The sequence below is a fragment of the Protomyctophum parallelum genome (genome assembly GCF_964188405.1).
Source record: "Protomyctophum parallelum genome assembly, chromosome: 8".
In the NCBI taxonomy this organism is placed as follows: domain Eukaryota; kingdom Metazoa; phylum Chordata; class Actinopteri; order Myctophiformes; family Myctophidae; genus Protomyctophum; species Protomyctophum parallelum.
This window is the reverse complement of record NC_139703.1, coordinates 7,339,601-7,364,544: the sequence shown is the minus strand read 5'-3', so window position 1 is coordinate 7,364,544 and position 24,944 is coordinate 7,339,601. Positions and strand designations below refer to the sequence as shown.

Here is a 24,944-nt window from a genome sequence, read left to right as displayed (position 1 = left end):
CACTGATATAGAAACATAGGTTTTTCAGAAAACCTATCATGATTTAGAAGATATTGTGTAGATGGGTTAAAGTGGTTAAACCTTTGATTAGTTTCACAGTAACCCCCTGGAACCCCCTCAAGGACCCCTAAGGGTCCCCAGACACCACTTTGAGAGTCACTACACCACCAATAGCACAAAGTATCTGTCAGCACTACATCTACTAAATATACTCCAGAGAATCCCAGTGCCACTGACTCGAGTTCTATATTTGAAGAACACACAGTGACCCAACCCTGTATACACACATGCACTCACACACACACACACACACATGCACTCACACAAATATGACATCACTGTTTCTGATGCATTCTGATTGTACTATCAGTGTACTTAACTGAATCTGTAGTAATGCAAATTGACACAATGCACACCAGAGCTATATTGATGTTGTTTTTACCAGCTGCTTTAGCAAGCTGGCCTGACAACGATCATGAAATGTAGACGACCATTTCGCAACTATTCACCACCTAGTGGGTGCCATGTTGCCTCGGAATTTCTTTAGGCCAACCTTGTATGACCAAAACCATTCCTTTAAAAATATATAATAATAAATAAATGAATAAAATTGTTAAAATAGCCTATCTACATGCTCACAATGCATCATATTCATATCTCGACACGTGGGGAGCTTATAGGCTAGATCTGATATTTTTACAGGTGCTGCGCTGCTGTGAGCGCTGAGCAGCCGGGCTGCATATCCCCTCCAGGCCCAAGCTCAGCACAGTGCATCATATTCATATCTCGACACGTTGGGAGCTTGTAGATCTATTTTTTACTGTGGACCACCGCGGTGGTGGTCCACAGTAAAATATTAAAGGGATAGTTCAGATTTTTTTAACTTAAGCTGTATGAAATACTTGCTATTAATATAGTGGTTGCAACTGTATCAATTGATTGCCAGAGTCCTGTGGTGGGAGTTCTGCTCTGGTTTTGGTGAAATATCAAGTAGTTCCGGTCATTCTATGGGGGGCACTGGGGGCCACGCAGTAAAGGTAAATTAATCCACAAAACTAACGTTATTTGTATTGTTGACCTATTTCTAAAATATTAGTGCAACTTTCGTTATTTCTTTACCCCTCTATCACACGGAACTATGTTTTTTGTGTCCATATCACTACGCCCACAAGATTGTTCCATGTGATAGAGGGGTCAAAGTTGAACGAAGGTCGCGCTAATATTTTAGAAATAGGTCAACAATACAAATTACATTCGTTTTGTGGATTAATTTACTTTTACTGTGTGGCCCCCAGTGCCCCCCACAAAATGACCGGAACTACTTAATATTGACCAAAACCAGAGCAGAACTCCCACCACGGGACTCGGGCAATCAATTAATACAGTTGCAACCACTATATTAATGGCAGTATTTCATACAACTTAAGTTAAAAAAATCTGAACTATCCCTTTAAAGCAGCAAATATAAAAGCAGCTGGTAATACTATGACTATGTCCTCATTTTTAGTTTACACTCACTTTACATTTTACAATAACAATTTAGGCATTTAGCAGACGCTCTTAATCCAGCCGACATAGAGTCAGCAAGGACAACACAAGCTAATACATCAAATGCATGGAAATAGTCATCTATCACGGACCAGGGTAAATCAAGAACCTATCATCACTTTAAATCAGTACACAGATTTTTCCCTCCCATGAGTCCTGTCAGTAAGAAAGTCAGTAGACTTGGAAGCCGTTTACTTTGCGGCCCATAGGACAGCCGTCACAGGGACTGCCCATAAAGTAAGTCCAACATCCTGCTAGTACGACCTACGACCCACCTACAGTATGAGTGCAAACATTGGGTCCCATTTTTATAGTTGGTTTTATAGTCATGGTATATGACTTGGACAGGCAGGGATTGAACTCCGACCTCCCAATCTCAGGGTGGACACTCTGACCACAAGGCCACTGAGCTGGTGTCCTGTGTACTGTAAGCTAGGGTTATTCCTGGGTCAGCTGGGTGTCCATGCCCAACAAGGTTTCTAAATTTAGCAGTGCACTCCTGCCTGGTTTGTTTACCTGCCTTCTCTGTCCTACACTTGCAATTCTAAACTTTTTGTACTTGATCATGAACTTGACTTAGTATGACAGCTGCCGTCTTCCCCCCAGCTACCCGCTTAAATAAACATATCTCAAATGTTTGCCAGGTGCAAAGTAAAAGTTAATTTGCTACTGTTAGGTAGCAACAGGTACATACACATACAGTATAATATACTGTAGGCCTATGTGGTATACTGAGTATATCACACATATGAAATGAAAAAATAAGTTTTTCACACTTTCACACTAACAATGGATGCCAAAACAATTCTCATTTGTGTGTGTATTATACCTAAAGTCTATAATTTTTTTAATTTTTTATTACTTCCTGCGTGATGACATCTAGAGATTCACATCAATAAAAGCCAATAAAAATGAAGCTCACCCATTTGATTCCCATTGCTGCACGTCCGTCCAAACACAGCTGCTACTGATTACAGAAATAGTCTGTTTTTAATCAATTCAAGATGCTAAAATATGTATATAAGTTGTGTACAGGTTAGAAAAAAATCCCCTGGCTTTGCTGTCGACTCTCTGTCACTTTGTAAACAAACCACTGTGCATGTACGTGCATGAGACGGACCTATGCGCCCCATAGCCTGGAGGGATGCATCGCTCTGATTGGTTCAGAAACTAAGATCCTGCCTGTCTGAGGCTGAAACTTCAGAAAAAATGCCCAAAAAGCCATTTCACTACACCATTTTTCTTTTTTCCCCTTCATGTGGATTATGTTCAGACTTCACATTCCTTGTGGACATATCAATGTGTTACCACTTTTGCACCTTATGCTTTAACCTCATGTATATATATATATATATATATATATATATATATATATATATATATATATATTACAGTAGATGTATTTTTATGTATGTATTGTTTGACTTCTTCCGGCCCTCTCCCTGCCTCCTTTCCCTCCTTCCTTTTCATAATGGAGTTTACAGGTGCATTCTTTTTTTACACCTGAAAACCTGTGACGTAACAATTCTGTTGATTCGGATCCTGTTCTCATTTCTGTGATGTCACATAACAATTTCCTGCGTCCGTTTGGATGCTGTCTAAATTCGGTTCCTTTCCGTACCTGACTGTCAAAAACAACAAACAAACAAACATCTGTCGAGAGCGACAGCTCTTGCTGAAGCGTGCATGACAAAGATGCAAACAGACACACAGGGAACAGAATGTCAGAAAGAGTTTGTGTTCACCCGTAGTGCATTCTCCTCTCCGAGGCCCTGGAAGCTGTCCCAGACAAGATTCATTTATATAACCGGCCCAACGGAGATCATGTAAGGATTAGATCAGCAGCCAAAGTGACAGTGAAGCGACAAATCTGAAAGCGGGACTCTTTCACTGATGCTGCCTAACAACCCACTGCCAGCCTACGGAATAGCTCGCAAACACTGATGTGTGATGAATAAGGCAGCATGGAGTGGGAGGTGCATTTGTACAGTCTGGACTGCATCATCTTCACATGCAGAATGCATGTGTATTGTAGTAAAATAGGGCTGGGCGATATGAACAGAATCATATACCACGATGTCTTTGGATCGATCGTTTCGCGACTGTTCTGAGCATTTAGATCTGATATTTGTGCTATTTTAGACATTTTCGAAAGCATAAAATAAGTGATAAGCCATATCACGATACAGTACAGTATGCCGTGGTAGAAAATATAACATTTCAATGCATTCTCACACTGCACCCAACATGTTGACTTCCTCTCACATGTTCAGTGCATTCTGCATATTATGGTTCAGTGCTCTAGTCTAACACACACCCACCCAACCTCAGGCAGCTTGGGTCTGCACGTGCTCAGTACTGTGCCCTCCCCTCCCCTCCCCTCCCCTCTCCACACACAGCTGACCAATCCAGATGAGTATTAAAGGAACAGTTGCCTACTCTGTCTGTATGGTGATGAACATACATGCAGTGTTTAAATGCATTACACACAGAAATGTCTCTCGTCTCTTCATTTAATCTTCATTTAACCTAAGCAGCCTTTATGAATAATTGTTTGTAAAAATAATAATATTTGTGGGGTTCTTTTTTGTATGAAAACATTTGCAATGCAGACTGTTACTGATCAGGAAGACAATTGCCTATTTGAAGAATAACTATAAATAAATATAAACGCTCAATTTGGGGGAAATTGCAAGTGTGGTTTCACCGATAGTATAGTCATGGGTTGCGGCCTCCGGGACCCGAAGAAATAACAATAAGAGATCATAGCATACAGAAACAACCTCGCTGTAAGCAAAAGGTCCCAAGTTCAATTCCCAGACCCAGCAATGTGTTGAAGTGTCCCTGGGCAGTAGGACACCCCCTAACCCCAAGTATGACCACTTGCCTGGGCAGCAATCAATCAGAATCTGAAACTCTCCCCATGGTTATTATGGCATCAAATAGGTGTGATTATTATTCATTATTACCTGTGTAATAGAGTGGGGAGAGCCAACATGTGAAAGGAAGATTGTTATATCTTCACAGGAAATGGCACTGTGGGGATCACCATTGTCCATTTGTCATCACTGAACTGTTAATGTGATGGTTTTGCATGTAGATTGCGATTCCCGCGAGTGCCGAATGGCCTTCGCGTTTGAGGAAATGGCCCCCTCCCCCCTAAAGTAAAGTTTGAGCCACGAGAGACACACCACCGAGCTCGCTAAAGCGTGCAAGTTGCCATGTCGAGCGTTTGCAAAGTTCACTTAGTTGCGACCCGATATGGACAGAATATTAAATCATGTTCTGGTGAGTGAGTTTGCCCCGGACTGCCACTCAAAGTGGCTACTGGCCAATCTCAGCGCGTCCTTGCACAAGTGCACTGGCCAATCACAGCGCGTCCTTACTCAAACGCAAAAGGCCATTCGGCACTCACACGATGCGATTCTCCAGTGGCCGTTTCCTGTCTGCTTAATGAGAGTTTTAACAGATTATGATGACGATGACGGGGGGGACGGGGGACGGGGGTCAGGGTGGGAGACAAGACGTCACTGTCAGCATGTGTAGAATGCAACGCCAGACACTGGAAAGGAAACTCTAAAAAGGAAGCACAAACACACAGCCTCCCACCAAAGCAGTGCACTGAAGATAGGCTACACCCCTGTTTCCCAAACAGTGGGTGCACCCATGTTCGGGTCGCGAACAAATTGTTATGGGTCGAGGGGGGGGGGGGGGGGGGATTGTTATCCCCTTTAAAAAATAAAATAAAAAAGAGATTATAAAGATTATAAAAACTTTTAGCCTAAAAAGTTATGACTGTGTTGTGAGCTGTAGATCTGCTATTTTCACTAGTTTGGGTCCCGGGCAAACATCTAATTTCTCTCTTGTGCTAAAATGTACACAGTCAAATCCCCAGTGTTGATTTATCGCAGTAGTAACTCTGAACTCTTGATAGCATACAAATGTAACCAAATGGACCCGTACGCAATCAGTTAAATGAACCCTCAGGGTTTCACAGTGTTTCTCTGTGCACGGTGCCTTTAAAAGCCACACCATTCATCTAACCATTTACACACAACTGTGACTCACACACTCGACTAACTCGACTGATAACCAAGGTAAAGACAAGTGAATAAACAATGATCTCCTGTTGTTGTCCACCACACTGACAAATGGACAGTTACACAGGCGTGCACAGATCATTATGTTCATCCTAATGGCACAAGAAAAACTGCTTTAACTGCTATGAAAACCTACAGTGTATTATTATTATTATTGCTACAAAAATGTGTGTGCACTTATGACTGTCATTTCTGATGTCAAGACAAGCAGACTCCCAGATTTCCTGCACCACTGAAAGCAAACAAAATGTCCTGGTACAACACGGGCCTTGTCCCTGTCCGAGCCTTGAATTAATATCTCACTAGTCGCCACAAAACACACTTCAACTGTGAATGTCCAGAGGTTGACCGAGAGAGAGACTCTCACATTCCAGTGCTCTCTCTCCTCCCAGCCCGGGGAGAGAGAGATAGATATATAGAGAGAGAGATAGAGAGAGAGAGAGAGAGAGAGGGGAGAGGGGAGGAGGGACAGGGGAGAGTTCTGACTTGGATCCATGCCAGGGCAACTTTTCGGGAAGGCATGCCTTCCAGGAAGGCTTCCTGCACAATAAGTACTTTTTTGCTAAACATACAAAACGCGTTTCGCAAAACCAACAACCCATTCACACAAGGGATCATCGCGAAAGGCACACTTTCCACAAAACAAAACATGAACAGACAGACAGACACACAAACAAACAGACGGACGGACAGACATACTGTAGACACACAGACAGACGGACGGACATACAGACACACAGACGGACAGAGACGTTCAAACAGACCTGCTGTTCCACGGCCACATCCTGGAGTGCCGGGTGGTCCCGTGGTGGGCCTCGGATCCAGCTCAGTAACTGGCCCATGTTGGCTGAAAGTGTCTCCGAGAGTCTCTGTCAGTGTGCCTGTGCCTGTGTGTGTGCTGCTACAGTATGCAGAGCGGCAGCATGCATGCTTCAGTACAGACACAACGTTAACGGAGCAGGAGGAGGGGGGTGGGGACAGTGGACGGGGAGGCGGGGACACTGTAGAAACGGGTCATGGTCAGGGTGAGCGGAGTGGGCGTGTTCAGGGAGCAGAGAAGGGGGCTCCAGCCAGGCTGGGAAGGATGAGGGATACGTTTATTGTTGTTGCTGTCGGGGCTCTTATTATGATGTGATGTCCATATTCTAAATCTTTGCGTTTTGTCTGTAAATCTGTGCCCTGCTTGATCTTACTACAGCGTCGCACAAAAGTGTCAAAACAAAGTAGTCCATCTTGCTACTTTTGCATTTTGGACAGAGAAAGAGTTTTGGACATATGAGGTTTTCACCTTACAGAGATTTATGGATACGGATACTATACGGATGTAGCCTAAAACTCTAAATTACACATTTTTGGGAGGAAATATATTACTTCCACCATTGGAATCAGGGAGATCACTACCGCCTGAGCTTTAACTGTGTGCGCTATAAAGGGAACCGACCGTGCGTGGACGTGACACGCACCTGATCCCACAACTGACTGAGCCACTTCAGCTTGAAATGGATACGGCCGTGTGTGTGAGCACAGCCATACATACACAACGTATACAGTACTACGCAGCAGCACATGTGCAGCCACAGACATACGCATGGAAGGACAGACACAGAGAATTGCAGTCTGTTTACAACATTGCATTGTATTTGTAATACAGCCACCGTGTACCTACATTTACAATGAGATTCCACCATCAGAACAATAAAAAGATATGTTGAGGAACCAGCATGACTGCGCAGTCATGGGAGGGGCCACAGACTTCTGTTTTACATTACAGCTGTGTCCAACTATGTGCCAAGTGAGACCACGTTCGTCGTTCATTCAGCTGAAAACGTTCTCTGTATGTTCATAAGCTTGGAGAGGCTTGGAGAGGAGGCTTGGAGAGGAAGCTTGGAGAGGCGATTGAAAAAGGACATTGTGTTTACACACACACACACACACACACACACACACACACACACACACACACACACACACACACACACACACACACACACACACACACACGTAATCCTGCATGCGTTTCAGCTGGTTTATGACTAAGGCGTAGCATTGTAAATCAACTAGCTGTGATACCACATGAACTAGAGCCCATAAGACCACACCAGAATCTAGGGAGGTTCTTGGGTGTGCAGACGTCATCGCAAATTCTTTTGAAAGTACTTGAGGAAAAGCAGTCGTCCTGTCTAAACTTGAATCTGTCTTATTAATAATAGAATAACATTTTATTTTGGTCTGTGTTTGTGGCATGATTTATTGAGCAAACCACATAGTCTAAAGACTGTAAAAAAGAAAAAGAAATACATTATACAGCACCTTCTAATCTGAACGCACGCTCAATTAAGTTGAAATAAAAGCACTGGTGAACTGTGAACTACTTTTGCTGCTGTAATGCACGGTGAACAACAGGGTGGACAAGTTTTGTCGTGCAAGGCAAGCCGCTCCCATAGTTACTTACACCGATATCACAGAACACTAGTGATGACCAAATAATGGGAGTGCAAAGTACAATTCCAGTCATACATATCTCTGCAACTGAACGTCAAGCATGACTTCAGTGCGCTGCACGTCTCGTCAGGGAGTGCTTGGGTGGAGTGCAGACAATGCCGTTGAGTCACTGTGATAGAATCAGCGCTGATGATTTGTGTCAGTAGCAGGCTACAACACAACGTAAATAATGTGTAGGCTCACACAGGCTGCTGTAATAGTGCTGCAACTAGCAATTATTTTCTAGGTGATTATTGTATCGATTACTTTTTAAATTAATGAAGCATGTGTTTTTTAACTTTTTTAATATATCAATGAATCAACATGAAAAGATGTATTATGATTGACTAAATCAATTAGTTTTATTAACCACTATAGCCTGATGTTATAATTCATTGTACAACGGAGTCGTGCAAAAATAGTAGAAATAGCTCACGATACGGCACATTCACGATGCGTTCTTCTGCATTAAAAAAATACAAATAAAAAAGTAGATTATCGATCATCATTTAAAAATCTATGTAATTGATTATTCTTCTGCGCCCGGGCGGTGCAATGGTAAAGTCCCTGTCCACCACCACACAGAGGTTGTAGGTTTGAATCTAACGCGGTGCATCCGGCTTTGTCGAGCGTCTATACAAACACAATTGGCCCGTGTTGAGGGCAGGGAAGCCGTGCGGGGCGGGTGATACTGTGAGACGGGCTGGGGCGGCACCTGTCAGCAGTGTTGGGCGGGAGTAGGACGAAGGCCCTACGTCCTCCCAGTGGGGGCTCCTCACTGCCAGGTGAGGTGAGTCAGTCAATGAGTTGAAAGCAGCTTAACTAACTTGTTGCAGCTCTAGTTTAGACAGTAGACAGTATAGAGATCAAATGTTCAGTGAACGCTCCCATGCATGTGCGTACCGCTCTGTTGCTCAAACACTGCCACATGTTAGGGTGACAAACTGTCACCCTAACATGTTACTGCACCCCCTGTAACTCCATACGCAGAGTGCGTATGAAGAAACCAATCTCTGTATGACACCGAGATTGTGAAAGAACGTGCGTGGGACCCGCAATCCGATACAGAACCTAGATAGCGTCAGACCTCGTAACCGTTGGCAAAATAAACACGTCAACACAGAGATTAATTCCACCTCGACTCCAAATGATTAAAACACACGGGCTTGGCATGAATTTATGTCCATGTTGACCGAACAACACACACACACACACACACACACACACACATATACACAGAATTTGTACATTTCCTCATTTCTACAGAAGCCGGTATAGAGTACAGACACACCTGTTAGCAGTGGCATCTGGCCAAGCTCGTTTGACCAGTTACCATGGGAACCGCAGGGGCCTTGAAACCAACTAAACCCTGGACTTAATCTTTTCACATATTTAATTTAAACAAGGTGTTATTTATTACTGAAGGTAATAGTCACGTACGTGTTCTCTCCTGACCGGATCAAATTGGCATACGTCAATGTCTTAAAATATCGATAATCAAATTATGTAGTGTAAACATGCATCCGTGCATGCATGAGTGCGTGTGCAACTGTGCGCACGCACGTGTGTGTGTGTATTTATGTATCTTGCATGTGCAACTGGACTCCTGAGGTTCTGTTCATCACTATATTTAGATGCATGTCACACACTCAACGGCTCACATTAACTGACACCTACAATAACTGTCAATCTCTACCCCATACTGGCCTCTTACAGTATATAGGACTTATATCATTTTCCTAAATGACTTAACACTCACGATGCTAAAGACGTGTCCACACGTCTTCATAATTACACCTGTAGGAAGCCGAGGACGTGTGGACACCGTTTATATAATGATATAAAACGTGATCGCGAAAATCTATTCGCTAAAATCTTTTTTTTTTCACAGCTGTTGCTATAGGCTACACCTTGCTCAGGCCTCCAGGACCTATTTGGCTGTGCCAAATAGGCCATTCACTTCCTGGTTTACGAGCCGACAAATCTTGCTATAGAGCGCTGAAGTCCTGACTCGCTCATCCCCTGGTTCTGCCTTGTTCACGGAAGTAATTTCTCTATGGAGAATAACATGAAGGTCATCTTAAAATCGTTTCATATAAGCATTGTGGTCCAAAAATAGGTGTCTCTGTGTCGTTTGCGACAGTCAGTCACTCATGATATGATACAGTCTGTTTCTAGCGAAAATGTAACTAATTCAGTAGCAGTAACAATAGCGTCAGTTGATTCTTCATATCCATATGAGTGAAACGGCCGGGATGACATTTTTCAAACACAGTTCTTATATGAGGCGATCTAAAATCCCCCTATGGGGATTACAATGCAAATAAAAAGTAGAATTAACCCGTGGATTTGCGCCCTACCGATATTGACATCAGACTTTGGTGCTAAATCTACTACGCTGTCCGTGGTTTTGATCATAACCGCGATGTTCTGTCCTAATTTCTGACGTCGTGCATCTGGTCGTGCATCTCGTTTGGAATATTAACGCTTCTAAAATATCATCCCATTGAATGGGGCTGTTATCAGGTCAGGGTAGTAGAAGATCCCTCCACTGGCAGCCAAGCAAGCAGCACAACAACTGCTGTTACTAACAAGCCTGGAAGCCGGTGCAAGTCTCAGAGAGCTTTGTGAAAACCACACCTCTGTTCCGGATCGAGAGGTGCTTAAGAGATGTTTAATCCACAGACATGTAACACCTGGTCACACACATTTTAGACTGTATAAGGTTCCAATACAGTCTAAGGTTCCAACTGGCTCCAATTCAAGCCAGCAAGTCTGTCTGTGCTCACTAGAGGGAGACAAACTCATACTATTTTACAACCAATGTCAAAGAGCTCCCGGTCACTGAGTGCTTTCATTGCTGTCAGCCCTGCTACTGAAAGCAGGACTAGGCTAGGGTTAGGTTTGGGTTACTAACCCTAAACTAGTGTTGGGTTAGGGTTAGGGAACATAGTGCTGAGGGATCATAGACATGTTCCCCCTTTCATGTAGCTAGTGTACTTCCTCCAAATATTCAAAGCCGATAAATGTTTGTTTTGGCAGATGGCTGAACTGGTATGGCAGCCTGGCGGGCAGACAGCATGGGAAGCATGGGAAAAACAAATATGATAATATTTGTCTTTATCGTGACAGGAAATGCTTCACTCTGTACCTTAGCATTGTGCCGCACTGCGGACTTGCCAGTGTGATGGCCTCCATCTGGGGTAGTAGGGTCTCCATGCTGCGCACACACACACACACACGCACGTACACAGACAGACAGACAGACAGACAGACAGACAGACAGACAGACAGACAGACAGACAGACAGACACACAGACACACAGACACACATAGGGGAGAGCTGGGTAAGTTGATCCACAGGGTTAGGCTTAGTATAAGAAGAAATCTGTGTGTCTTGATGTCTTCCAACTTTTCCAAGCTTTTCTGGGAGAGTCAAAGACGATATGCAGATTGTCTTTGATATCCAGACCAGCACCTATTACATTTGTTGATGTGCGTGCAACTTCCATGTGATTTAACTTTAGAGGACCATATAAAGTGTACATTACATAATGAATGAACTAAAGACCAACTTTTGTTGTTTTTTGAGAAGTGATTTGATTGAGCTCCCAATGGATGTCTGAGAGGACTGAGGGAGTATATGATTGTAAGGTCAGGTGCTATCACTGTGACATCACGTAGTGTTTATGTTTGTTCCAACTTGTGGTTATATATTTGGTCTGTCATTCTTTGTTTCTAATTAAGTAGTCTAGACACAGAGATTCACCCCTTTGTTACTTTGCTCCCATTGTGGCTATGGGGTCATGTGAGCAGCTGGGTTTATTATGAACCTATATTAAACCAATGATACAAATATGTTTGTTTTAAAAATGATTACACCACATGACTTTGTATCAAGAGAGAAAAGCTGTGTTTTTTGTAAACTTTGATTTAATATAGAATATGGCTTATGGGAACATATTTCACACATCAATCTCCCCCACAGTAAGATGTACCGTTTCACTGATCAATATATATTATTTTTTATTACCGATTTCACTGATTTCGCCTTCAAGTATGTCATGATTGTAAGCTATTGAAAGTTGTATTTCTGGCTATGACGCAAATGGTAAAAAAAAAAGTCTCATCTTTAATTTCCTGTGATAAAATCCGAGCCTGAGGAAGGTCTCACGACCAAAACGTTGCTCTAGTCTAAATAAAACTTTCTCTTGAACCAGCAAAGTGGCATTGTGCGGGTCTGTTGTCTTCGACATGTTCTGTGATAAAATCACCATTTGAAAGCATGTTTTGGCACTGAAGCAGGCTATTTGTTGTGTCAGCTTCCCATTCCTTCAGGAAGCACTGATCTCACCCATTGTCTGCTGTTTATTAGTTAAACAGCCGAATAATTCTTGTTTTAAGAGTAGACTAAATAAATACAATACACCAGCATGTTTAATCACACACAATGCTCAAAAATTGTTAAAAATAAGGAAATGCTTAAGCACTGGCATAATAATTGACCATATTCAGGTATGAGAGTTGGAGTAGGCACAACCCAATGGCCCAGCAAATAAATTTAACTGTATATAGGTTATGCAATACTTGGAATGGTGTACTGTATACAATCATATCTCCTATTTAAAAGTTAATACACACACCCAATGCCAGCCAGGATATGGGCAAAGCCCTGTCTTGTGTTCCTTGTCATTCCCCTTCACATTCTATGCTCCCTTGTAAAAACAAAACTTCCTACTATGCATAGTAGCCTACTTACTACTGACAGGCTAGCCTACATCACAACTTATCTTCAAGAAATGTACTGTTAATACCCTGTGTAATTTTTTATAGTAACACAGAAACATTTCCTTCGATCAAGCTGCCAAGGTGCATACAGGATAGACTTGATTAGATTTTCCCAGAGGGTAAAAAAATAAACCACAACCTATCGAATATTAAACAGATGGCTTGTAGCCAAACACATACAGTACTACTCACAGTCCACATCCAATACGCAGCATACGCCATGGGGGACAGGTCGACAGCAGGAGATGAGACGAATTGCTCGCGGAGGCAGAGGGTGAATTTTTAAAAACTGTCTTAAAAGTTAGATCTGTCTTGACATGTAATAAACTCTCTCTTTCCCATGCGTCCCACAGCCATGCGCCACTCCCCCGACAACAACTCAATGTAAAGTAGACAGTCTATGCGAGGCTTAGATTATGATCTCAGGCTGGCCGTCGCACTTTGAGGAGGAGAGGACGCTTGCCTTTTTCTTCCGCGCCCTAAACGAATGAAGAATCACGGATTCACCTCCTACGTTCACCTCATAACTTTCAATGTGAAATCAGCAGACATTGCGCAACTGTACGATGATCGGATGATGTCTTCTTCCCCAAATAAATACACACCATAGCCTAAAGTTTACTCACCATGTTGTGATAAGATGGGACGTAGGCGTAGTCCAATTAGACCACATGTCCACAGTACACAAGAGATATTGATCGAGTCTGACTTTTACTTTGCAAATGTAAAAAAATATATACAAATAAATAAAGAAAGAAAACATCTAGATTCTAGATATATCAGCAAAGTAGAAATGTTACAAATGAAAGTCCTGTATTAAAACATTTACAAAGAAGAAGAAAAATAGGCTAATAGGCTAGTTGATCACTTCACTAGCAGGCAGCACATTGAGCATGGGTGGGTATATACAGCAGCCGGTACACAATCACATCACATCAGATTATGATCAGCACATATAGCCTAGGCTAAACGTAAACATATTGCATATATTGTTACTGTGTGTTTTTAAACATTTGACTCTTAAATGTAAAGGAATTAGGCATAGCCTATGTTTAAATATAACAAATGGAAATAGTCAAGTCAAATAAATAGCCTATTTCAAAATAGCTAACTTTATTTAGGCAATAGTTTACTTGAGTAATGGCTATAGGCCTATGGCTACTCAGTTACTTTCACCACTGCACATGATGACAGCTGTGCACACTGCACAGTCACAATAAGTCTTAAAACAATATGTATTGACAACCATGCCAAATGTCAGTTTGCAATGCAGTTACGCACATGGCTGCACAGCACTCAAACGATTTTAAACTGGCCAGTTTAAAATGTCCGTTTTTCTCTAAGACGGAAACTTACCCCTTTTGTTTTTTTACGACGACCATGGGTTCTGTTTTTGTGCGGCATGTTTCTGGAATGTCAAAGACGAACGTTTTATTCCCAGTTCGATGTACGGCTAGTCCTCTGGAGGGATTGAGGGAATAGATATCGATGCTGCACGCCTATACGCCTTAAATATATATACGCCCTCCCGCAAAGAACACTTAGTTTTGTCCTTGATTTGATCAATGCAAGATTGCAAGTGGAAGCAAGCCTGTATATTGCTCGGGGATAGTAACACACACACACACACACACACACACACACACACACACACACAGAGAGAGAGAGAGAGAGAGAGAGAGAGAGAGAGAGAGAGAGAGAGAGAGAGAGAGAGAGAGAGAGAGAGATCAGATAAGAGAGAGAGAGGGAGATGACAGATGAACACAGATGAAAGAAAATCACGGTTGCACTGTTGTAACTGTACGTTATGTTAGGTTGCTGCACTTTGCTGTTCTTTTTTGTCAGATCATAGTCTGGTAATTATAATCTCTGACAAATTGAAGTCAGAAAAATGAGAGAATCATATGCTAAACCACGGTCCTGGAATAGAGCCCAATTATTCTAATAGCTCCTGTTTTTATCAGGGTTTGGATGGAAACGCCCCTCTCCAATGGAACTGTTGACTCACTGTCTTTCTTGGCTGATGACCACCAGTGTGGTTTTATCATAGCTAGCCTAGCTGGATGGTTACATGGCACAATGCTGCCCTCTTGTGGCATTCAACAGAAAGTATTGCGACTGTCCCTGGGCAAGAAATGCATTTTGCTGCCTCGGAAGGTCTATATCAGTATCAGTCTATATCTTTTTTTGTCAAGGTCCCTCAAATTGATATGTGTTTGGCTGCGGACCCCCTTCTGAAAATATTTGGTGCCAGGACCAAAGAGAAGATTTGTGTTGTGACACCTCAAAGCACCTCAAAGGCCCTTAAAACAAGGCTCCAGACCTCCCAAAACAAACTGGTCAGGCTCCTACTTGGCCTCACCCCCCGAACCCACCTCACCCCTGCCCACTTTGACAGGCTGGGATGGCTTAGGGTCGACGACAGAGTACAGCATCTTGCAATGGGTCTGGTCCACAAGATTCGATACACCACCAAGATACCCATGTACCTGTCTAAATACTTCCTTAATGTAAACAAAGTCCACACCCACAACACCAGAGGGAGTGCAACAAACCATGTACAACCCAGATTCGGCACAAACAAGGGACTAAATTATTTTCGCTCCTATGCCACCAAAATGTGGAACGCCCTACCAACAGTCATTAAGACATGTGAATCCCTTGACTCCTTCAAAATCGCTCTCAAAGGGCACCTACGGACGGCTGCAATTCGAAACTGGCCCCTGTAAAATCTGACTCTGGACCCCACGTTGAACAGGATGTCAGCATGCATGCCTCTCATTCTTTAAGCAGAATATCCTTAAAATAACCTGGTTATTCAAACCAGTAAAGATAATAGAAGGTGACCGTCACATCCCCTTTTGTTTAATTGGTTTTCACCAGCAAAAATAAATGAAAAATGTAAATTTCATCAATGTTCATTCAATGTAAATAAAAAATGTCTAGTAGCCTACCTCTAGTCTAGAACAAAAGCCAAATCAAATAGCCTATGATGTAAAATCTTAAGTAAAAAATGAATGTTACATTTAATTTGTGTACTCATTCAGTTGTCAAATTCAGTTGTGAAAACAGACACTTGGAAAAGAGCAGCTATTTATTGATTGAATGAATACTTTATCAACAGGCTTTGGGCCAAGCCCTATATTGGCTAGGGCCTATATAGGCTTTTTTCCATTGTGATCCTCTGTATAATATCGGAATCGGTATCAGCACTAAGGTATGGCCCTGCAAATAATCAGAGATCTGATATTGGCCATAATTTCATAATCGTGCACCTATGTGTAACTGTCTGAAATTCACATTAACATATAAGTTAGGGGCGGCAGTGGCTCAGGGGTATAGTGGCTGGATGGCAACCGCAAGGTTGCCAGTTCAAACCTGGGCTCCCCCCAGAGGTATACAGTGTCAAAGTGTCCTTGATTTGAGACACTGAACCCCTAATTGCTCCTGATGTGCTGGTTGATGCCTTGCATGGTTTCCGCTGCCATCAGTATATGAATGTGGGTGAATGTAATGCACAATCTATGTAAAGCGCCTTGGATAAAGTCGCTATATAAATGTGCCATTTAGCATTTACCAAGTTATAACAACACTACACAATGAATAGTGATAGTGTCAAACATATGAAATCTATGACAAAGGATTAATCTGTAACACAATGTTATACAATATAGTGGCTGGGGTCCCTGCTTCACCACTCTCTCAGCTTAGGGGGCCTTGTCCTGAAAATCATTGAAGACCCACTGCCAGCTGTATTTAGGGACAAGTGGGCCAGCGTTCCACTATATTATCCTGGAGGCTAATCTTTCCGGTGATAAAATGGACACCAACGTGATCAAAAAAGTCAACCAAAGAACAAGATTCCTTTACAGGATCTCCTCACTGGTCAACAAAAACACCTTGAAGGAGCCCTCGTACAAGGTTTCTTTGACTATATGCACCTCCTGGTACCACAGCACCTCGGCTCAAAGGCCCTTAAAACTAGGCTCCAGACTTCCCAAAACAAACTGGTCAGGCTCCTACTTGGCCTCACCCCCCGAACCCACCTCACCCCTGCCCACTTTGACAGGCTGGAATGGCTTAGGGTCGACGACAGAGTACACTGAGTACAGCATCTTGCAATGGGTCTGGTCCACAAGATTCGATACACCCAGTGTGGTCTAATGTTGTCCTGTCTTCTAGGAATCCTGATCATCAACAAATTCATTTACATTTTGTTCATAGGACATACTTAACCCCCGTAGATTGTGTGCTATGCGGATTTTAAATAATCACAACTGCACTTTCTGCACTTCAAACACCATAGGTACATTCTTTCATATGATGTGGGAGTGTCCGAGTGTCCTCACATTTTGGAATTTGGTTGCTACTAACCTTTCGACTATTCTACAAGTTAACATCACACCCTCCCCATCTCTATTCTCTATTCTGATGTATCCCAGTTGCCATTAAATAACACCCGTATTCGTGTCTTCTTTGCTGGCGTAACGGCCGCAAAGAAGATGGTTGCTTCGCACTGGAAACCGCCTCATACATTGTCATTTCGCCAATGGGCTTTGACCTTTCTAGATATAATTTATCTAGAGATGTCTACAGCAAGATTGCATGGTGCAAAAGAGGAAAACATTGAGATTTGGTCTGGTATTGCAGATTTGGTTAAGGGCATGGTTTAATCATTATTATTATTATTATCATTATTTTTTTTTTCTAAGATATTTTTTTGCGGCTTACACCTTTTATTGATTTTTGAAGGGACAGACAGTCGGCTGACAGGAAACGGGAGAGAGATGGGGGGATGACATGCAGTAAAGGCTGTGTCGGGTCCGGGAGTCGAACCCGCGGCACACTGCGACTGGATTACCAGTCCGGTGCCCAGACCGTTACACTACGGCCTGGGCCATTATTATCATTATTTATTTATTTTTTGTTTCCATTGCAAAGTAGTAGGAGTAATGACATTTTGTGGCATCTTTGGTCTCGGGGGGAGGGGTGGGTGGGATTGTTTGTTTTTGTGTTCCTTGCTTTTGCTGTTATGTGTTGTTTTATATGTGTTTTGTTTTATTTAAGTCATTCATGTTGTTAACGTGTCTTATTGTGATTTTTGTCTTAAAATAAAAAACATTTGATAACAAAAATGATTCGATACACCACCAAGATACCCATGTACCTGTCTAGATACTTCCTTAATGTTAACGAAGTCCAAAGACTCCACACCCACAACACCAGAGGGAGTGCAACGAACCATGTACAACCCAGATTCGGCACAAACAAGGGACTAATTTATTTTCGCTCCTATGCCACCAAAATGTGGAACGCTCTACCAACAGTCATTAAGACATGCAAATCCCTTGACTCCTTCAAAACCGCTCTCAAAGGGCACCTATACGGTCGGCTGCAATTCGAAACTGCCCCCCCGTAAAATCTGAATCCCCCCACCGCCCCCATTTTCCCCTCACTGTAGGCCTATATGTTTCTTTTCCCTTTTTACCTCCTTTATGATGAATTCCTGTTCTTTGACTATATAGAAGTGTCTATTTGTACGTCTCTAAATGTTTTGATGAATTGAACATGGTGGACCCTCTTGTAAACAAGTGTAATGCTTAATTGGGTCGTCCACTCACAGTTAACAGTCTTTGTATTGAGTTTGTGCTTGAAATGTACTGCAATTCTGCAAACTGTTAATACATATTTAAATCAATCAATCAATCAGTCAAAGCCAAAAAGCTACAGCTGTCTGTTACTGCCCTCTCGTGGTGTGTGTATGTTTTGCATTGCATTGCCCTGCAATGAGCGGATAATCTATTCAACTAGTCAGCAAGCCTGATACTCATTTTCATCTACAGTTTACACCAATCAATGACCATTTCACTTGCAATGCAACTCTGCACGATGACGTCAGTCACGGCAGCGTGAAGCCCGCCAATCTTCCCGCCTCTCCTCTTGAAGAAGACAATTGGAAGAGTGGCGACTCCGTGTTTAAGGTTTAATAACTAATAAGTTTGACTGAATTCAGGTAAAAGACTCGGTGTTTAATAACTTCAATAAGTTTGGCTGAAGGTAGAGACAGAAGGTAGGTGACAGAAATACAATAAAACATATGCCTATAGTCCTACAACATGCACGTCAATTAAAAGTTCTCTATCCAGCTTTATTGGTAACGTTAAGGAAGTGAATGTTATCTAACATGAGTTTATTTGTTAGCTGCTACCTCCAGCTTAGCCTTTAGCCTAAACTTATATACCGGTAGTCACACATTGTTTTATGTTGACACTATTATGTATTGCTGCTATAGTTGAACCAAACTTTGTTTTGTCTCAGAGAAGTTTTGTGACAGAGAAGACGACTGGAACAGAAAAAATGGCGACTGGGGGTTCTTTGGAGGAAAAGCCTAAGGTGAGACAGAACAAGTTCCAGTGGCTGTAAATCACGTATTCTGTTGTTGGTCATTTTAACATTAGTCTGTTTGGTGGTATATGAGCAGGTTGATTCAAGTATATGCCTACTATGACTCGTGTTTTCTAAGGAAGCTATACATTCAAACTATGAAATGTGTAAACTATGAAACTAGAAAGTGTACTCTAATGTAGCTGACATGATGTAGGCTATATTGTAAGGTGACCAAGACGTGTTACATTGCACAGCTACCATAACTGCCCCCGCTGTCTCTCCATCGTTTCAGGACATCCTGGACTTTGAGGACTTAAGGCCTCATTTTACTAAAACACAGTGGGAGCAGCTGAAGGACATCGAGAAAATAATATACACGAATATGAAGAGCAACCACCTATTTAAGCTCTCTATAGGTAATGTAATATGTAACATGGTAACATAGTAATGTCATATAAAATGAGATAGACAGCATTTGAACGCCATACATTTATTTCTTTGTTTTGTTGTAGGACTATAGTAGTTATATCAGACATACATCAAATATAAGCCATTTAGTCTCAAGGCTGTATGTTTAGAATCCATACATGAGGGAGTTATATAGTCTTGGCTGTATGTAATATTGTAGGCCTACTGTGATAGTAGATCAATGTGTATAATAGTCGATAAAATAAAATAAAAATCAGTTTATTTCACGATATTAGTTCACTAATAAGTTCACTGACTTGATGTCACAAGAATAGGATATTGAACTCTATTTTATTGCAGACTAGTGAAGAGCATTTAATTAACTTGTATGATAGAATACACATCAGTTATAATCAGCATTGAAGAAACGAGATGATATTGACCAGTTACACACTGTAGCAGTGTAGCATATCATATCGCAATGTTTATAGAAGTAGATTCCTGAATTGATGTATTTGTCTGTCATCAGTCATGCTGTTGGTTCCATCATGTGTCATGACTGCTCCCTACTGGTGAAAACATGAATTTATTTAACTTCCCTATGTTCGCTATAACAAGCAAGAGTCCAATATTTAACTATGTGAATATGGTCTAACAATAGTAAATGCAGATGTGTAATTGTATCAGACAATCACTGTTGGGTGCAGGAACATATTGATCTGTATCTTCCTCTGTCATCACTATATATCCTTCCATTCCTTCTATGTGTCTCCCTACCTTTCTGTTCTCCTCCATCAGGTCTGAAGTCTGACCCTCCAGACTTCATGAGGAGACGCAACAAGACCAGGCAGGTAGAACCCTCCTCACCTCAGATGAGTGAGGAAGAGGAGGAGGAGAAGAAGGACGAAGATGAGGAGTGGACTCCTGGTCCGCCTGGTAATCCTACACTGTTACCATATAGTAGTACTGATGTACTTAATATAGTGTTACTGAAGTTCATATTCACTTCACTAGTACTAATGTGTCAATATAGTGTATGTATATGGTATAAGGATAATATATGGAACACTTTACAGGTATTATTAACTAATGTGTCAGTATAGTGTAGATGGCATCTGTCTCTGGGTCGTCCTCAGACGAGCCCTCCATCGTTGCTTCCAGTCATCCTGGTTCTCCATACATCTGGCCAGCTTGTTGGTGCTTTGCGCTCCTACGTCTTTCTTGAGTATATCCACATATGTTAGCGTTGGACGTCCTCGTGACCGGTGCCCGTGTGTTGGTTCCCACAGCACTACTTTGCTGGCTGGCAGCTCTTGGTGTCTTTGGCAGTGTCCTGCTAGTCTCATTCTCCTGGCTGCTATTTTCTGGCTCACCCTTGGCATTCCATCATACAGGTTCTTGTTGGTAACGTGTGTACTCTTGGTGAGTACTGCATGCAGCATTCTGGTGTAGCACCCATCTAGAGACTTCTGCAGGGTTGGCTTCAGGGTCCAGCATTCACTGCCGTATAGGAGAACAGACTCAACAGTTTGGTTTGGCGGGGGAGGTTGGAGTTCCATACGCTGGCCATGCCGTTCAGGGCCCTCCATGCAAGCGCCTTCCTCACTTTAAGATCTTGTTCCGTTGAGTTGAACCATGAGCCCAGGTACTTGAAGTCCTTGACTTCCTTCAGAGCAGCGCCACCTGTTGTTGTCAGAGGTGGATGCTCTTAAATTTGGAGATCATATGCTTCTACCTGACAGCAACGGCCGTATAGTATTGTTAAGTAAATAATGTGGGGTTTGGTTTAAACATGCAACAAAATTAGTCATAGAAAGAAGTCAAGAGTGTCTAATCACAATAATCAGAACCACAGGTATATGGAGCCGATAGTTTGTTATTTTCTGGGCTTAGTACAAGCCTGAATCATCAAATGATGATCTGAAACCACTAGTGACACATCAAGCTGTGCCTTATTTTATTTATTTCATAGAATATGTTGTAGTCCAATCCAAAACTTTTAGACAAACTTAAGCTCGCTAAATTAGGATGAGCTCTTTGTGAATAGGAATGGGCAGTGACTTCTGTCTGCTCTCTGTGTGTGTGTGTGTGTGTGTGTGTGTGTGTGTGTGTGTGTGTGTGTGTGTGTGTGTGTGTGTGTGTGTGTGTGTGTGTGTGCGTGTGCGTGCGCGCGTGTGTGCGTGTTATATTTCAGGACGTCAGAAAGCAGTAGCTGTGCCACCCAGTGACAGAGAGCTCAGGAATCTTCCGAGGATTAATTACACAGAAGAAGAAGAGCCAGAAGATGAAGAATACTTCTGTAACTATTTACTATTTACAATTAAAGCATTTATCAGACACTCTGATACCGAGTGACTTACAATAAGCAAGGTAACCACATACACATGCAGAGAGACAGTGGAGTGCCTCAATAAACTAATAACCAGGCACTAAACAATACTGTCACAATAATAATCTACACATTGAAACTATAGGATAGCAAACCTACCAACTGTTTAAATTACAATACATGCTATTTAAATACATTTTTACATACTGTAGTTATGGCTCTGTCTTCTTCTGATCTGTTTGCTTTTACACCAGTCTAAACAATATACTGTCAGAATCAATACAATACATTGAAACTATAGGATGCCAGGTAGTGAGTGAACCCTAGAATCTGTTTAAACTAGACCTCAGTTTGGGTAACTCCAAAGCAAACTCCACAAAATGTATTTACCTGCCATAGTGTCGTGTCGGATCTGTGGTTAGACTTGCATATTCACCGATACCGATATGACCCGATATGACACTTCTATTGTGTCTTTCATATTATCGGTCCATCTCAGTTGTAGTTCTGTATTTTAATACTTCGAACAACGTTTAAGTTATACATCACTGTCTGTCTGTCTGTCTGTCTGTCTGTCTGTCTGTCTGTCGGTCTGTCTGTCGGTCTGTCTGTTTGTCTGTCTGTTTGTCTGTCTGTCTGTCCAGTCTGTGATCGGTGTAAGGAGTTCTTTCTAGTGTACTGTGAGGAACATGGACCTCCTGTGTTCTGGTATGGTCTGATAGGTGTACCTTTAGGAACACCTAACAGAGCCAAGCTGACCCTGCCTGATGGATTACAGGTAAAGCTACAATACATCCATACCTGTACATGTTATATACAGTTACAGAGTAACTACATACACACCTGTACATGTTATATCCACTTATTTACTTCCAAATATAACTTTATATGACATCACATCAAATTATATCAGTTTATCTGACTGTCCCACTGTGTGTGTGTGTGTGTGTGTGTGTGTGTGTGTGTGTGTGTGTGTGCATATCTGTCTGTGTCTGTGTGTGTGTGTGTGTGTGTGTGTGTGTGTGTGTGTGTGTGTGTGTGTGTGTGTGTGTGTGTGTGTGTGTGTGTGTGTGTGTGTGTGTGTGTGTGTGTGTGTGTGTGTTTGTGTGTGTGTGTGTGTGTGTTTTCAGGTTAAACGGTCACGCATTCCAAAAGCAGGTCAAGGGGTTTTTTACTATGGAGAGGATCCGCTTCCTTTCGGGACTCACTTTGGTCCGTATGAAGGAGTGAGGACAGACAAAGAGGAAGCTGAGAAGAGTGGATACTCCTGGGTGGTGAGTGTGTGCATGTGCATGTGTACGTGCGAGCGTGCAATGTTGAAAATACTCAATGGGATATCATAAATGGACTAAATGCTAAATCGACTGCATTTATACAACATTTATCTCCAAAGCGCTTTATAATGTACTTCACATTCACACATTCACACACCGGTGGAGGAGGAAACCATGCAAGGCACCAAGCTGCTCATCAGGAGCAGTTAGAAGTTCAGTGTGTTGCTCAAGGACACCAACTCTGCTGCCGCTCTACCTCCTGAGCCACTGCTGTTGTTATATGAACTAATCTAGTCACATCTATAATGAAGGACACTCTGCTTAGTCTATGTTGTTTATGGTCAGTGTTGTTCAAGTTACTTTTAAAAAGTAAAGAGTTATAGTTATAGTTACTTATCTAAAAAAGTAACTAGTTACTTTACTAGTTATTAAATTATGAAAGTAACTACTTTCAAGTTACTTTACTCGCACAGTAAGAGAAAAGACAACTCCCTCCTAACATTATGAAATTTTGACAGGCATCTTTATTGTAGCCTCAACTTGCCTTAAATTTATTTTTATAATAATCAAAAAAAAAAAGAGTCCATATGCAGTGGTAGAGAGATATTCTAATTCATCAAATGTATTTTTGAGCTCATCTTCCATTTTAGAATATACACTGTTCAGGTATTTGGAAAATGTATTTCTGCACATTAGCCCTGCTTTCACTGGTATTTTTCTGACCAGTGCTCTGAAAGGAACAGACTCCACCGTTGAGAGGGGAAGCATTTCCTCAACAACATAGGCTACCTAGCAATCAATGGACTGATTTAAGATACTTTCTTAGATTTGCATTGCTCTACTTGGCTGTGGACAATGCTTTCTGTCCGCCACATAATTTTCATTTTCACCTCATGTTTTTGTCGTCCTTTACCCGCAAGTACTCAAAATAATGCTTGTATTTCCAACCCACAAAGCATCCGATCTCGCTGTTATCCGCATTTGCCATTGTAGCGTGTGGTAATAATGTTCGTTCAACCGGCGTTTTCTGTGTATGCGTTACAAGGGTTTGTGTGTCTGTGTTTACCACAGCCCAGAGCCTTAGAAATAGAAGACCCGCGTAAGCAGTACCTACAGAGGCCCAAATCTCTTGGGGGAATGGCTCTGCCTAACTTTAGATTTTACTACTGGGCCTCCAACATTAGGATCTTCCAATATTGGATCTTATATGAAATAGCGGAACCCCCTCCAACGTGGTTAGCTATGGAGGCAAACTCGGCTGGTCCAGTGTCACTGAAGGCTTTAACATACTCTCCCATTCTCTCCTCAACCGCCCTATACACTAAAAATACTATTGTTAAAAAGACTCTAAAAATATGGATCCAATTTAGACGCCATTTCGGATTGCACTCACTCTCTATCAATGCCCCAATAGCAGCCAATCATATTTTCCATCCCTCTTTGATAGATGGTGCCTTCTCAACCTGGAAAAGTCTTGGGATTTATACTTTTAAGGACTTATATATGGAGAAGGTCTTTGCATCCTTTCAGCAACTCTCAGTCGAATATACACTTCCCAAACAGAACTTTTTTAGATATTTACAGGTCCGTAGTTTTGTTCAGAAAACATTTCCCACGTTTCCAAATTTA

At 42.0% G+C, this 24,944-nt stretch overlaps 1 protein-coding gene across 16 annotated transcripts in view; it reads right to left on the bottom strand.

Moving 5' to 3' along the window:
* Positions 1-14,511, bottom strand: part of cast (calpastatin) — a 61,669-nt gene extending 47,158 nt beyond the window's left edge. For 6 of the 16 annotated variants that reach the window (XR_014569669.1, XR_014569670.1, XR_014569671.1 and 3 more), the window contains exon 1: positions 6,413-6,579. Coding sequence is in view for 13 of the 16 variants with exons in the window: in XM_083771849.1 (XP_083627975.1) it covers positions 6,413-6,490 (78 nt within the window). In the remaining 3 variants the exon portion in view is untranslated. Of the gene's footprint in view, positions 1-2,470; positions 2,501-6,412; positions 6,580-11,280; positions 11,350-13,109; positions 13,524-14,273 lie in introns of those variants that run through there. The other 10 variants (XM_083771852.1, XM_083771860.1, XM_083771853.1 and 7 more) reach the window with 8 other exon arrangements.
* Positions 14,512-24,944: the final 10,433 nt, after the last annotated feature.